This window comes from Pteropus alecto, unplaced genomic scaffold, assembly GCF_000325575.1.
Source record: "Pteropus alecto unplaced genomic scaffold, ASM32557v1 scaffold118, whole genome shotgun sequence".
Classification (NCBI taxonomy): Eukaryota; Metazoa; Chordata; class Mammalia; order Chiroptera; family Pteropodidae; genus Pteropus; species Pteropus alecto.
In genome coordinates this window covers 518,705-533,259 of record NW_006440654.1, presented here as the reverse complement: position 1 = coordinate 533,259, position 14,555 = coordinate 518,705, and the positions used below count along the sequence as shown (strand labels likewise).

The 14,555-nt window shown below is 59.5% G+C and overlaps 1 protein-coding gene across 1 annotated transcript in view; it reads left to right on the top strand.

Annotated features, from left to right (window-relative positions):
* Positions 1-14,555, top strand: part of MOV10L1 (Mov10 RISC complex RNA helicase like 1) — a 47,528-nt gene that overhangs the window by 8,550 nt on the left and 24,423 nt on the right. Inside the window, exons 4-12 of the mRNA XM_015594004.1 lie at positions 137-249; positions 728-915; positions 3,660-3,809; positions 4,069-4,313; positions 4,631-4,763; positions 5,736-5,933; positions 8,355-8,469; positions 12,504-12,681; positions 12,868-12,938. Coding sequence (XP_015449490.1) covers positions 137-249; positions 728-915; positions 3,660-3,809; positions 4,069-4,313; positions 4,631-4,763; positions 5,736-5,933; positions 8,355-8,469; positions 12,504-12,681; positions 12,868-12,938 — 1,391 coding nt within the window. The remainder of the gene's footprint in view (positions 1-136; positions 250-727; positions 916-3,659; positions 3,810-4,068; positions 4,314-4,630; positions 4,764-5,735; positions 5,934-8,354; positions 8,470-12,503; positions 12,682-12,867; positions 12,939-14,555) is intronic.

Genomic DNA, 14,555 nt, shown 5'->3' with positions numbered 1-14,555 from the left:
CGGGGGCGCTTAGGCTGGGTGGTTCGTCCTGATATCTCAGCAGAGTGTGGGGGACTCCAGCACGTCGCCCCCTGAGAGTGGCCCGTGCACCGTGGAGTCAGAGCGTCCGAGTGACGCACAGTTTCCCTCCCTGGAGGTTTCGAGCCGTGCAAGGGAGACTGGGTGGAGGCCGAGTACTGGATCCGGCCGGGCACCTGGAGCAGCGAGGCCGTGTCCGTGAAGCCGCTGAGGTACAAGCGCGTGGACCGGGTAGGTGCTGGCCCTCTGTCCCCGCGTTCCCCTTGAGGATCTGGGGCTCTGATCGAGTTCAGTCTGGGCCAGAAAAGACTGTTTTCTTACCAACAACGCTGTTTCCCCAAGGGGACCCTTGGAGACTGGCCTCGCCAGCTCTCAGCTAAGCTGCGTGGTGTGCACGGAAGTGTGGAGACGGTCCTGCGCGTGGCAGGGCGTGTCTCGGGCACAGGGAGAACTGGGCAGGGGGAGGGGGCTGAGCCAGAGAAGCAAAGGCCACACTCCGGGCCCCACGCCCCCCAGTCCTCCAGCGGGGTCTCAGCCTTGGCCCGAGGTCCCAGCTCTAGTAACCATCAAGGCACCGCCCCTCCCAGAGCAGGTCCCCGGTCCCCTTCAGTCCTCTGCAGGACAGGGGTGCCCAGCGCGCGGCAGTGGGCTGTCTCAGCCAGGCCAGGCTGCGTGAGGCTCAGACGGGGCGCGTGCCCGCCTGCCGCAGGTCTGCGTGTCCAGCCTCTGCGGGAGGAACGGGGTGATAGACGACTGCATCTTTTTCACCTTGGACTCCCTGAAGCTGCCAGAGGGCTACGTGCCTCGCAGACACGACGTGGTCCGCGCCCTGGTGGTAGAGAGCAGCCAGTCCTGCTACGTCTGGAGAGCCCTCTGCATGACGCCGGTGACCAGGCGGTGAGGAGGGACCGGCTCGCTCCGGCTGGGGCGCTGTCGGTGATGGTTGGGAACCTCGCTAGGCCAAGCCCGAGCCCTGGTCGGGTGGGTGGCTGGAGGCAGGGTCGTGTGGAGGGTCCCCGCGGTCTTCATGGTTGGTCGCAGGGCGAGTGGGAGGTCCACTCCCCATCCTCAGTCCGTGTCGGCGGTCCCCACGCTGCAGTGCATTTCTGTGTCTTCTGTCCTCAAACGTGTGGCGTTTTTAGTGCCTACTGACAGGAAGTTCTTAAAAGGGCCAAACTGCCGTGTCACGCGTGATCTTCCCTCGGCCCCTGGTGGCCTCCCCACTGCAGGCGTGTCACAGAGTGTGACGAGCTTCCCTTAACGCGGCCCTGCTCTGTCTCCACCCCCTGGCCCACTTGTCCTCTTTGGCCCTGTGTCCAGTGAGCCCGCCCTGTGTTGTCCTTCACTGCTGTTTGTCATCTCTTCCGCTCATGGAAATGCAGCTGCTGTGCTCCACTTCCCGTCACGTCGAGCATCAGCTCCCGCCCTGTGTTGTCCTTCACTGCTGTTTGTCATCTCCGCTCATGGAAATGCGGCTGCCATGCTCCACTTCCCGTCACGTCGAGCATCGGCTCTGTGTCGCGTGGACCTGGGGTTCTGTCAGAGCAGTGGGCAGTGCCCTGTGTTGGAGGCCTGATGCTGGCCCGCCGCAGCCTCATCCCCATGCCGCCTCACCGACCGCTGGGGCGAGGGTGGTGTCACTTGGGCCTCAGGGCTGCTGCGTCCTCTGGATGCTACTGCCCCAGCACTTAGCTCCCAAACACTCTGCCACTTGCCAGCTGGCTGTGCGTCCGGGAGGCGCGGCGGCCCAGGGGCAGTGGCGTGGGTGAGGCGTGACAGGACGGCTCCTGCCTGTAGGTGGCCTGTTCCGGGGGAGCTGCAGGGGGCTTGGGGTCCCATGGGGGTGCTGGTTATCCCCGGGGAGGGGGCCTAGTCCCAGGCCTGGTCCATGAGGCACCTCCCTTGTCTGCCTCAAATGGCCATCTTCACCGGACAGTGGGTGTACCCCCACCCTCAGCATTGGATGCTGGCCATGAGCCAGACCCACACACTGCAGATCCAGAATTCCTCCTCGTCTGTCCGTCAGAGTAGGCGTTTGGGGGCGAGGGGAGGAAGGGACTTTGTGGGGTCCAGGGGCGCTCACAGCCACTGAGCCTTCAGCCCTTGCAGCCGGAGTTTGCATAGGCTCAGCGATGGCATAGGACAGAGGGCCACGTTTCGGGCCTGGCAGCATGTTTGCTGTCCCACGGGCCCGTCCACACTCCACAGACCCACCAGCCAGTGCTGGCCACGCCCGGGCTGTGTCCCCGCTCTGCTCCAGACCCGGCGTCTCCGCCACCTTCCCTGGCTGCACTTCTGGGGGTTGAACCAGAAACCTGCACCACGCTTGTGACTCCTTCGTCTGGCTCACACCCCAGCCGTCAGCAGGTGCTGTCCACTGGGCGCGAGGTCCGAGGCCCAGCCATCCCCACCGCTGCCCCCACTCCGGTCTGGAGGGTGCTCTGAGGCTGGAGAGTGTACACAGGAGGAGTTTGAGGGCAGCAGCCGGCTGAGAAGGGGTCACTGAGGTGTTGAGCGTGTCAGTGAGTATGTGGTCAGGGCCAGAAGCGCCAGCGAATTTACCTCTGGTGGCCCACCCTGTGCAGCTGCGTCAAGAGGGGCGTGTGCGGCTGTGCCCTCTGGAGACGGCGCCCGGTGGGCGGTGGGCAGCAAGCCGGGCCCCGCAGCGCCATCAGCAGGGCAAGGGGACACACAGGTCCCTGCCGAGGAGAGAGTGAAGCCCCATTTTCTAAAGAGAGAAGCTTCCCTGTTAGCTTTTCTCAGGCACCTTAGAAGCAGGAAGGGGCGAATCCCCCGAGCGGGGGGCCCTAGACCCCCAAGAGAGGGTCCTCAACTCCGTGCAGGAAAGAATTCAAGTGCGAGCCGGAGCCAGAGACAAAGGTGAGATGGAGCAGGGAGAGCCCCCCGCAGACAGCGCACCGTCTCCCAGGGCCAGAGATGACCCCTGGGCGCTGGAGCGGTAGCCTCTACACCTGTTCTCCTTCCGGGACACATGCAGCTCAGGGGCACGGGGTATCAGTGGCGACCTCAGCTGGAGCCTTCTGTTGGTTCCCGGGGTCTGGCCATGCGCCGATCAGCCAGGTTCCCGTGGCAGGCTCGGGGCACAGCCTGGTTTAATGTCGGGTCAGTCTGTGTGGTTCTCGTGCCTCGTTCCTACGTTTTCTGAAGCAACAGGACTTTTTCCAAATGAAGGCTTATGAGTCCCTATGAAGCAAAGCTCTCCTGAGCCCCCTACCCAGCAGCCCGGGAGGACACTGGACACCCTCTCCTTTTGTGACGAGGGGAGGGAGAGCCCCCTCTTGGTGTGCCTGGAGAAGGTGCTGCTGGTGGAGCGGGTCCCTGCTGTGTTCTCGGAATCGGGACCTCCTTGAAGGGGCCACCTTCCCATCGCCTCCTCTCTGGAGTTTATAGGGCTTGTCATTTTCTTAGAGATGAGGGCTGGTCTTCTCTGAGGCCCTGAGTGTTGGAGGGTCCCTGGATCAGTTCTGGTCACTTCTGGGGGTCGACTTTTGTCTCTCAGCCAGCAGCTTGTCCTGCGGCCAGGGTAGCGGGCCCCGGCGGGGAGGTGGCGGTGCCTCGGGAGGCAGCCTCTCCAGGGCAGTGTCTTGGTGACAGTGACCTGTCTGTGGGGCTCTCTCCAGAGACAACTCCGCCTCTACCGTGGCAGAGGCTGCCGATGAGGCTTGTGGGGCCCTCTTACTGAAAGACAAAGGCGACGTTGAAGTGACGAGGATGACGCATTTTGGAACGCTAGAGGAAGGACGAAGTAAGAGCTTGGTGATCTGGATAGAGTAAGTTTGCGCTAAAGTCAATCATGCTGACGGTTTTTAAGCTACGATTTAAGAAATTCTGTAGAGCCCACTTCACTTGGCCCAGTGTTTTCCTTTATGAGCATTTTTTGAAATTTTTCACTTCAGCATTTTCTTTTTGTTCATACTCGTAAAGGTATTTGCAGTTGCCATTCACTAGTCACATTGGCGTCTGTGTTTTGCGTCAACTGAATGTCTCCATGTTGGTTCTGCGCACTCATGGCTGGCGCTCTTTGTCCAGGAATAAAGGAGGCGTGCCACAGAACTTGGTCAGCTGCAAGTTGGCTGGCTGGGACAGAGCCAGACAGTTCAGGTTTCAGGCGCAGCGCGGAGGCCAGCCATGCCCGACGGCATGCTCCGGTTCTGGCTCCGCGGAGGAGATGGGCTGTTCAGGTGACAGTGCCAGCTTGTTAGGTGGCTGCGGAGAGGACAGAGCCGACCAGGTGCTGGACAGCGGCCTGCCAGGTGACAGAGAGGTCTGCCCAGGTAGGTGTCTTAGCCATTGCCGCCGTAGGTCAGCAGCCTGTGAGCTCCGGGGGGCTGGGGGCAGTGGGGCCTGGGTGGGGGCCGAGCGGCCGGAACAGTCCGGCCACCATGGCCCCTGGTGCTATGAGCTCCTGGGTTCTGGACCTTCTCTGAGGTTCCAGGGCTGCGAGAGAAGCAGGAGCACCTGGACGTGCTTCTGGCACGCCCACCGTCCCCACCTGGCGCTGCGCCCCGTGCGCACGCGCTGTCAGCGTGCTGCCGCTGTCAGAACCACTGCACCTTTGGGGCTGACTTGCGATTTACATTTCATCTCCCAGACGACAGTTCCTGTAAAGGAGAAAATGGAGAAAAAGAACAGAGTGTCTCACGAAAGCAGGTGACAGAGCCCGAACCCGGTGGGCTCATCCCTCCAGGTGGAAAAGTTGCGATTGTGATCATTTGTGATGCCAAGTACGTGGCTAGAGGGTTTGGAGACTTTGCCTTGGGGACATTTGTACAGTTATCTGTTTAGGTTCCATGAGTGGTCCTTCTAGGTTAGGTGTCATAAACAGTACTCAGTAGCTCCTTCGATGGAACAAAATCGTAAAAAAAGCGTTGGTGGAGAATATGGCTTGAATGAGTTTATCCTCCAGAGGCAACGGCTTCCTGAGCCTGGCAGCTGCCCGCACCCCTTCTCCCTGACTTCTCAGTGAGAGCGGGGACTCTATTGGAGCCGACCCGCGTCCTCCTGCCCTCGTCCCTCAGCTCTGCTTGATATCCTTCCGCCCCTCACGGCCCCTCCCCTGTGGCGGCCCAGACACGCCAGCCGGCTGTGCCTCCTCCCCTCTGTCCAGAGCCCCGCCTCCGCCTGCTGCTCACCTGTCAGTTGGTATTTTGGCTACAGGCTTTCTCTTCCGTCTCGTCTATTACCTGAATTTATTCTAAATCATTTTAAAAACATGGGTCCAAGTAAATCCCAGCCTTATTTAAGGCCATCAGTATCAAACCACAGGGGGGACCACTTAAGAGTCCTTCAGTCAGCACCATGTGGCACGGCCACCTTACACAGTCGTTTTAAACGTGCTGACATAGAGACAAGTGCAGGCCATAGGTGTGTGCGGTGGCCGGGGTCGGTGCAGCAGCAGGAGCTGGACAGGCAGCCAAGAACAAAAGGTGCATTTGGTGTCGTGTCCAGCCACCCCGATTTAAACTGGGGCACACCGAAAGCGTTTCTCCTGTTGCCCTTGACTTTGGGAACGACAAGACGGGTGGCTCTGCGTGCTTGGTTTTTGTCTTGGGGAGACACTGCGTTGCTTGCTATAGAGAGCCTGTTTTCCCCGTGAAAGGGATTATTGAAAACTCAGGGCGGCCACTGTGAACTCTGAGGCCACCGCGCGGGGCCGGTCTGCTCCACGCCTGACTGCACCGCGCCCTGTCCTCCAGGAGCCCTGGCCGCTGCAGGGAGCTGCTGCTGCTCTGCTTCTCCAGCTTCGTCGTCGGCCGGTTCCTGGACGTGAGTGTCATCAGCGGGCCAGAGTCGCTCATAGCCGTCCGAGAGCCCTTCTCCTGGAAGAAGTCTAAAAGTCCCCAGGCACTGGCTCCCACGAAAACGACGACAGTTGTCGTAACCACACAGAAAAGGTACCGTGCCCTGCAAAGACAGCCAGACCAGAGCACACGCGCCGGGCTGTGGGGACAGCTCGGGGACGGGCCAGCCGCGCTCCATCGTCGCATTTGGGGACGGGTGTGTTTGCACGAAGCCCGCATGCCCCGTCTCTGAGGTGGGCTGGGCAGGGGGGCCTGCGACACCCCAGGCCGCCACGCACTCTCTGGTCTCATGGGGACCCTGGTCCTGGGCTCCCACCACCTCGCACTCCCAACAGCCCCACCTATCTGACACCCGCATCCACACGGGAGCCAGTGGCACCCGCCAGTGGGGGTCCACGGGATGGGGTGCGCATGGCTTTTGGGGCTGTCCACAGTACCTGAGTGGCACTCGTGAGGCGGCAGGGTTAGTGGGCCACTCAAAGCCCATTTGAAGATGGGACACCTGTGAAGAATGAAATTTAAGAAAAATAATACTGCGGTCTGCTAGTGACATGTGGCTGGGAGACTTGGGGACCACCCAGACTTTAGCTGGGATGTCGTAAGAATGCTACAGGTCAAAAACCTCTGAAAAGCAGATTTATGTTTAACGTTTGGTGCCAAAAAATCTGGCGTGTGGGAACGTGAGGGTGGTTCACGGCCTCGTCTTGGATGCTCACCTCAGCCGCAGTCACGGCGGATTAGTAGGGGACCGCTCAGAGCCAGCTGGGGGACACACGCCATCTCTCTAACACCGGGAACCCTCAGTTCCAAATGGCAGTGCCCAGAACCGTGTGAGGTAAAGTATCGTGGATTTCTACGTGCTGGCTGAAGGAAGATTGGATCTCTGAGCCTCAGTCCCGTTTGTAAAGGTACATCCGCCTTCACGTGATTACGAGGTCTGCGACGTGTGCTTTCTGGCACTGAGCAGTCAGCCACGATCAATCAGCGAGGGTCTGGGCTCACTGAAGGGACGTGCCCTGGGGGCGGCCCGGCTCTAGGAGCAGAAGGTAGTGTGGCTGCAGCGGGGGGAGCAGCCGGCTGGTAGGGCTCCCTGCTGGGGCTTCCGACCCCGGCTGTCCTGTTCATCCCTTGTTCGGATAATTTGGCTTAACTAGAGGAGCGAAGTAGACCGACACCCTGCTCTGTTATTGTCACCGTGTGGGAGCATCTCTGAAACGAGCAGTGTTTCCTGTCATGAAGTTAATGACACAGAGTGCCTGTCCTGGTCGGATCAGACGTGCTTGGAACCCCAGCGTCTGCATCTGCCTTAGGCCGATGTGGCCCACTGGGGTGCGGCTGCCCTGTGCTTGCTCCCTCCAAGAAGACAGTGTCCCTGTGCTCGCCCGGCCAGCCTGCTGAGGACCGCACGGTGCAGTACCTCCTCAGCCAGGGTTCCAGCCGCCCCAGGCCGTGAGCAGACGGGGTCTGCGCCCTCAGCCTTTCATGGCCGTGGGTGAGTTGGTGGGCTGTCCCCTCCTCTTGCTCGTGGTGGCCGTGAACACACAGCTCCCCTGAATGCCCCTGCTTCCCGCACACCTTCCCACGGTGCTCTCAGCCTTTCATGGCCGTGGGTGAGTTGGTGGGCTGTTCCCTCTTGCTCGTGGTGGCCGTGAACACATAGCTCCCCTGAATGCTCCTGCTTCCCGCACACCTTCCCATGGTGCTCCGGTCCACCCGCACCCGAGCCCGCAGGGAGGTGTCCTGTCTCGGTGCCAGCCCCCCGGTGCTGCTGTGGCCTTGGGGTTTCCTGGGGGTGCTTCTGCCACAGAGCTGAGCTAAGGGAACCCACATACGCGGTGATGGTTTGTGGGACCAGGAGGCAGGGTGCACTCCCCCGCTCGGTGCTCAGACACGTGAGCAGAGTTGGACTTCGAGCAGTGCCTCGTGCCTGCCCCCACTCACTGTGTGGGGACAGCCTCTCTCGTGAGGGCGCACCTCCCGCCCCTCACTAGACACCTCAGCACCTCTCCTTTCCCGGTCTCTCTCCTCCCAGCCATTCATCTTCCGCCGTTTCTGGTGCCAGTCAGACTTGGCACTCAGCAGTGATGCTCCTCTTGCTGGTGGCTGACTTGGTGACACCGGAAGAGGCAGAGCGTTGGGCAGGGGGGACTGAACCTGCAGCATGTGGCCATGGTGGGTGGCGGTCACGCCCTCATCAGGAACAACGCTTGAGAACAGTTGTTCAAACTCACTGGTTCTGGGAGGTTGGGCGTCCGGCCCCTCCTCCTGTTATAGATGAGGCCACTCTGTTCCCCACTGTGTGGACAGCAGCGGACAGTGACAGCTGGTGGACGGGGAGACCCTGAAGCTAAAATAAACGTTGACAAATTGCTGACTTAGGCCAGCAGTTTCTCTGTCGGTTATTTTTGGATTGAGTGAACTTTGGTCTTTCTCAGACAGGAAAGGCTAAATGAAAATGTCTTGTATAAAATGTCTGAGTAAGAACCGGTTTTAATTTCTGAATTTTTTTTTAAGGAACTCAAGACGACAGCTTCCGAGTTTTCTCCCACAGTATCCAATACCAGATAGACTTAAAAAATGTGTGGAACAGAAAATCGACATACTGACTTTCCAGCCGTTACTGGCAGAGGTAGGAAAACCATCTGATGTGAAACGCTGACCCGTAACCACGCGTATGTTCTCTGGCAAAATCCAGAGAAGCCGCCTCAGGGTCAGACCTCAGACTGGCTTGTTTTTACCACAGGCAGCTGGGAAGTTGAGGGCGATGCGACAGAAGCGAGGCTGTGTTCCTTGAGAGATCAGGGAACAGGGCTTGCCAGGGGGCCCCTCGTGCTGGGCTGTGAGCGGGGAGGGGGTGCCTCCACCGCCATCCCAGCCTCTCTGTTCGCCGGGGCTGGCCGCACAGCAGCTTCCATTCCCGGCAAAGTGCAGCTCAGTGCAAGAGCCGAGGGGGACGTGTTTGTGGGAAAGACCCGCAGCAGCCAGACGAGTGTTTGGAACACGGCTTCGCCCGGGGCGCCCCCCCAACCCCCGTACCCTCTCTGGGCTGTGTCAGGCCCTCTGGGTGCTCAGGTTCATCTGCTACTCGTGGGAAGAGGCCAAAGCTGGGAGGGCACTGGCAGGCGAGGGAGAGGGCGGGCTGCCTGTCCCCAGGAGGCCACTGCCCCCTTGGAGGAGGAGTGAGGGCCTGGGCCTGTGGGCTGAGGGCACGAGCCAGCAGAGCACGGGGCCTGGGGGAAGCTGGGTGAGGGCATCCCGCTCTGCGGACGGCTTGCCCTCGACCAGGAGGCAGCACGAGGTCTGCTGTGACAGCGGGTGCTGCAGCCCGGTGACTCGGGCGGCAGTCCATCGTGCTGCCACACTGGCCCATGCGGAGGGCAGGGAGGCTCAGTGCGGCCCGGAGCGCTGTGTGGCCTTCCGTCCTGAGCCCGTGTTGGTCGAGGAGGAGGCCGAGGCGCGGAGGCTACTGCAGCATGGCTTCCATGTGCATGGTGAGCCTGCTGGCATAGCTTCGTCTAACTCGGCCCAGTGCTGAGGGCCGCCCTCGTTAATGTGGGGCCACCAGGAGAGTGTAGCATGCTCTGTCCAGCTGCGGTAAACTTGTAAAGGGCTGTAGGGTTCGAGGCTGCCCAGGGCCTCCGCCGTGAGAGCTCGGAGCTCCCCCACTGCCCCACCCGGGAGCCAATGGGCACAAGCCACCAGCCTTGCCACGGCGGCACTGCACGTGTCCACCCGGCCTGCCTGGTGCTCCGCCTCTGGCAGCACTGATCTGCTCTCTGTCACCAGCCAGTTTCCTTCCCTGGACTTCTTGGGAGATGGAGGCTCCCGGTGCGTGCTCCCCTCTGGCATGTGGCTCCCTCCCCTCAGCGTGACTGCTTGACTTCTACCTGTGTGGTGGCCTGACAGCGGCCCCCGTAGGGGTCCATGCCATATGCCAGGACCTGTGACTGACTGTTCCTCACCCAGCAAAGGGATTGTGGCTGGTGGGATGAGGTTGAGGTTCCTGGGTTGTTGCGGAGAAGGGCCCGGTAGAACCACAAGGACCCTCAGGGAGGCGGGAGCCAGAGCTGGGAGGAGGCGCCATTGCTGGGCTGGCTTTGGAGGTGGAGAGGGCCCACAAGCTAGGGCAGGGGCGCTGCAGAAGCTGCAGAAGGCCAAGGCCACCGTCCCGGAGCCTCCCGAAGGAACCACCTGCCTGCTCCTGGATTTTAGCTGAGACTCCTGACCCCCAGCAGAGTAGAATTATGTGTTTAACCCACCACGTTTGCTACAGCGTGGTAAGAAAGACGTAATCTATGTTTTGTCAATAATCCAGCTTTTTGTTGCTGTGTACTCAGTTCTCTGACCACATCCGTTTGTCCCCGCTCACTTGTTGATGCTAAATGAGAAGAGACAAACGTGGAAATTCACCTGCACTTGGGGCCAGGAGCCAGGACAGTGCAGACAGGGTGCCGCGGGGCCGGGCCTCCCTGGGGTGGGGTGGGTGCAGCGCGTTCACCGCGGGGCTGACCCCGCGTGGGTTTCCAGTGCTCTCCCTGCCTCTAGCCAGGAGACCGGAAAACTGTGTGGCTCTCACCGCCTGGTCTGCGAACGTAAGAGTTACTCTGGTCGGTTTCACGTCTGGATACCGACCTGTGTTCCTGTGCGAAACTCCACGTGGCCATGGCGCTGCCACGCGCGTGTGTGTACGCACACCCACGTGCACGTAGTCGGCTTCGATTGGCTAAGACTGTGTTCACGAGGGACGTTGGTCTGCAGTTTTCCTGTGATGTCTGTCCGGCCGATCCCAGCATAGTGCTGACCTCACAGATGCTTTGGGACCTGCCCCTCCTCTCAGCTGTCCAGAGAAGTCCATGCGGAGCTCCTGATGGAATCTGCCAGCGAGGCACTGGGGTCTGTGGTTTTCTTCACAGAGAGTTTTAATTAAGAGTTCAAGCTCTTGCATAGTGATAGGGCAATTCAGTTTCTCTCTTTTGAGGGAGGTGTGGTGGGTTTTATCTTTAAAGGAGTTTGTTACACTTAGTTGTCCATTTGCACAAAGTTATTTATAATATTGGTTATTTACGTCTTTTTCCTGACATAAATTTTTATTAATCTCAACCAACTTTTGGTTTTATTTTTTTTCTCTATTTTACTGTTTCTTTTTCATTGTCATTCAGATTTTTGTTAATTTTCTTTCTTCTGCTTCCTTGGTTTGATTCGTTTTTTCTACTTCTAAAGGGAGGAAACTAAAGTCATTGATTTGACATCTGTTTTTCCTAACAGGATTTTTAGTGTGATGAATTCCTTTTAAGTACTATGTAGCTGCATTCCACAAATTTCACTTTGTTGTATTTATATTTTCACTTAGTTCAAAATACCTTGTAACTTTTTCTCGATTTCTTAGTTGACTCCTAGGTTGTTTTAAAGTGATTATTTAGTTTTCACACATTTGGGGTTTTTTCCAGAAATCTTTCTGTTTTCTGATTTAATTCCACTGTGGTCAGGAGACATAGTTTGTACAACTGAACCTTTTAGGTTTATTGACATTTGTTTCACGGTCCAAAACATGGCCCGTTTTGGTCAGTGTTCCTTGTGACACGGGAACAACGTGCGTCCCGCGGCTGTTGGCGGTTCTGTGAGCGTCGGGTCGGCTGGTTGGTGGGCGGGTGGGTGAAGTCTGTGTGTTTACGGTGCTGCCTGTCGTGTAGACTGCGGATTCAGAAGTGTCATTCTCTGACTGTAAGTATATGTTTGTTTCTCCCTGCTGTTCTTCGGTCTTTGTGTCCTGTGCGGCAGCTCTGTGATTGGGAGCATAAACATTTATGGTTATTATGTCATCCTGGTTGCTTCTTTTATGAACGTGAACTGTCTCGCTTTATCTCTGGTGACATTCTGTGCTCTGGAACCTTTTCTGTATGACAGCGTGGCTTCCGTGGCTTGCTTTTGCTAGCATCAGCGTGCTGGCCTTCCCGCGCTTTGCTTCAGCCTCCCGCGTGTCTCTCTCAAGTGGCTTCTCGCAGGAGCCACCAGCCGTGCCCTCCGATCCGTCTGCCAGCCTCTGCCTTTTCCTTGTGTGTTCCAACAGCTTAGTGTTGTATCGACAGGATCCGATTTAAACCTGCTCTCTTGTGGTTTGTTTTATATGTCTCCTTTTTTCTGCCTTTTATGATTCCACTTGCGTCCTTTTGTGACCGATGAGTCTTTTGCTACATACTCTGCAGTACTCAGGATGCCCCCTGACCCCAGACTGTCAGCGGTACAGCCCAGGGGTTGCAGGGCCAGGCTGCGGGACCTGCTGCGGCCCCATCGCCGGGCCTCCCGGCCTGTAGTGCCCACACTGGCACACTGGCTGCCTGGCCGCGGCGGCCACCGCCACGGGGGCCTCCTTGGACCCCCAGCTCCGCCACCGCCCTGCAGGGCCTGCACCCCCAACTGCCCTTCCCACCAGGATCTGGGAACCACCCAGGTGGACATGGGGCAGCTGCCTGGCTTAGTCAGATGGCTTCCCAGACCGCAAGGCCCCTGTGTCACGGCCGGGGGTCTCCATGCAGCTGCTGCTTCCTCCGTGTGCTCGGTGTCAGCAGCCAGGACGTAGTGACAGTGGGCGGCCTGTGTCCCGGGTGCGGGTGGCGGGTGGCGAGACACAGTCTTCCGCTCTCACTAACTTGCTGGGCGCTTCAGCTTTTGAACATGTCAAACTACAAGGAGAAGTTCTCCACCCTGCTGTGGCTGGAGGAGATCCACGCGGAGATAGAGCTGAAGGAGTACAACATGAGCGGGGTCACCTTGAAGAGGAACGGGGACCTGCTGGTGCTGGAGGTCCCCGGGCTGGCGGAGAGCCGGCCTTCTCTGTACGCAGGTGGGTGTGCGCGGCGCCCGCCGGGGTTAGGACGTCAGCGACTTGCACGCGCCCCGCGCCCTGCCCTGTCGCACGGACGCCAAACCCAGGAGCGCTTCCCCTCACGTCTCCAGAGCGTTTGCCTCTGCAGCTCTCGGCACCGCTCCTGACTCGTCAGTTTTACGTGTGGGGATGTATTTTTAACAGGTGATAAACTGATTTTAAAAACTCAGGAGTACAACGGACATGCCATCGAGTACATCGGCTACGTGACCGAGGTGAGAGCCGCACCCATCAGTGAGCGTGGGGCGGGAGGACGAGCGTCTCAGAGGTGCACGGCCGCCGCGGGCGCTGGGGTTGGGGTGCTCCCTTCCGTGTTGACGCTGCTTCGGAAAGTCTAAAGTGAATATTTAAGCGAATGCAATGTGTAAAGGGGACTTCATACCTAAAGGGACTCTGTAGTCCCCAGCCACGGGGAGTGCGTGCACCCCCAGCGTGTGGAGCGCGTGCACCCCAATGCGTGGCCTGTGGCCGTGGCATTTGCTGCCTGCGTGGGCTGGAGCAGGTGTTGGCTGGTGCGGGAGGGAGGGGCTGCGGCGCTGGCTGCCGCTTTGCCTTTCCCGCGCTGTCGGGTGCACCGTGTGGCACACTGCGTGGCTTGGTGTCTCCTCTGGCTGGTCGCGCTCCCACCCGAGCCGGGCCCTGGCTGGTGGGGATCTGCGGATCGGGAGAGACGGAGGCCACCTGACACCCACGTGGAAAACTTAGGAGAGACTGCCAGGCCCTGACTGAGGGGGCTGCAGAGGGGATGTGGCACCCTCGCTGCCACATTTTCTGCAGTCTGCAGCTGAATACCAGGCTGTGCTGTTAGTGGGCCCAGCTCAGGCCCTGGCCTTTCCCTTGAGGACGGAGCAGGCAGGGCCAGCACTGGCGGGCTCCCCAGGGGTGAGGAAGGTGAGCGTTGATAAGTCGGGCAGTGGGACATTCCCCATAAACCGCGACTGTGTGGAGATGGAGGAGGTGGCATCTGAAGTCACAGGCTGGCGCTCCCACGCAAGGCTCTTAGCCTCATTGTTCAGGCTGGCTGGGACATTGGCCAGGACGCTGGCCCCCCACGAAGCCCGTTGGGCTGACAAGTGGAAGGCGTGTCTCCGAGACATGTGGGCGGCGCTCAGGGTTGCCACTAAGGTGGGCAGGCCAGGCTCGGAAGACAGGCAGGTTTGCAGGCCAAACAGCAGAAAAGTGCCACAGACCCCAGGGTCACGACGGTGTCACTTCTCCTCCTTCTCCCAACCCCCAGAGGCCACACGCAGTGCTCAATGCCACTGCCACCCTCCTCCGCCTGGCCACGCTGCGCTGTGACCTCCAGAGGGTCCCGGGTATAGGTGCCCACGCTCTCGGGTGCAGATTCTGGGAGCCAAAAGCCACCCCTCTGCCCGCAGTATCGGCGAGCGTCCTTCTGTGCTTGAAGTTATGGGGAACTGGCTCCTGACTGATGCCCAGCTCTGCAGAAGGCAACTCAGCCACAGGTGGACCATCTGGACTGCTGCCACTGAGCACACTGCCCGCGGGCCCCAGGCAGTCTGCGGGCCACGGCAGTAGCTCATGACTGTGACCAAGGACTGAATCAGAAAGTCCCCTCTGCAGGGTGCCAAGCATCACGGGGGCAGGAAGGACATTGTCTGCAGTGTGTGACGGGGAAGGACATTGTCTGCAGTGTGTGGCAGGGAAGGACATTGTCTGCAGTGTGTGACGGGGAAGGACAGGGTAGAGGCCACAGCTTTCACTGGTGCACTCAGTTGTGAAGTTGCTGCGGGACTCCACTGGGGGAGGCGCAGGCCCTGCTGCCCGGCCAGCTCCCTTGGTGGTGGCAGGGTGCCCGCCCCCCTGGCTGA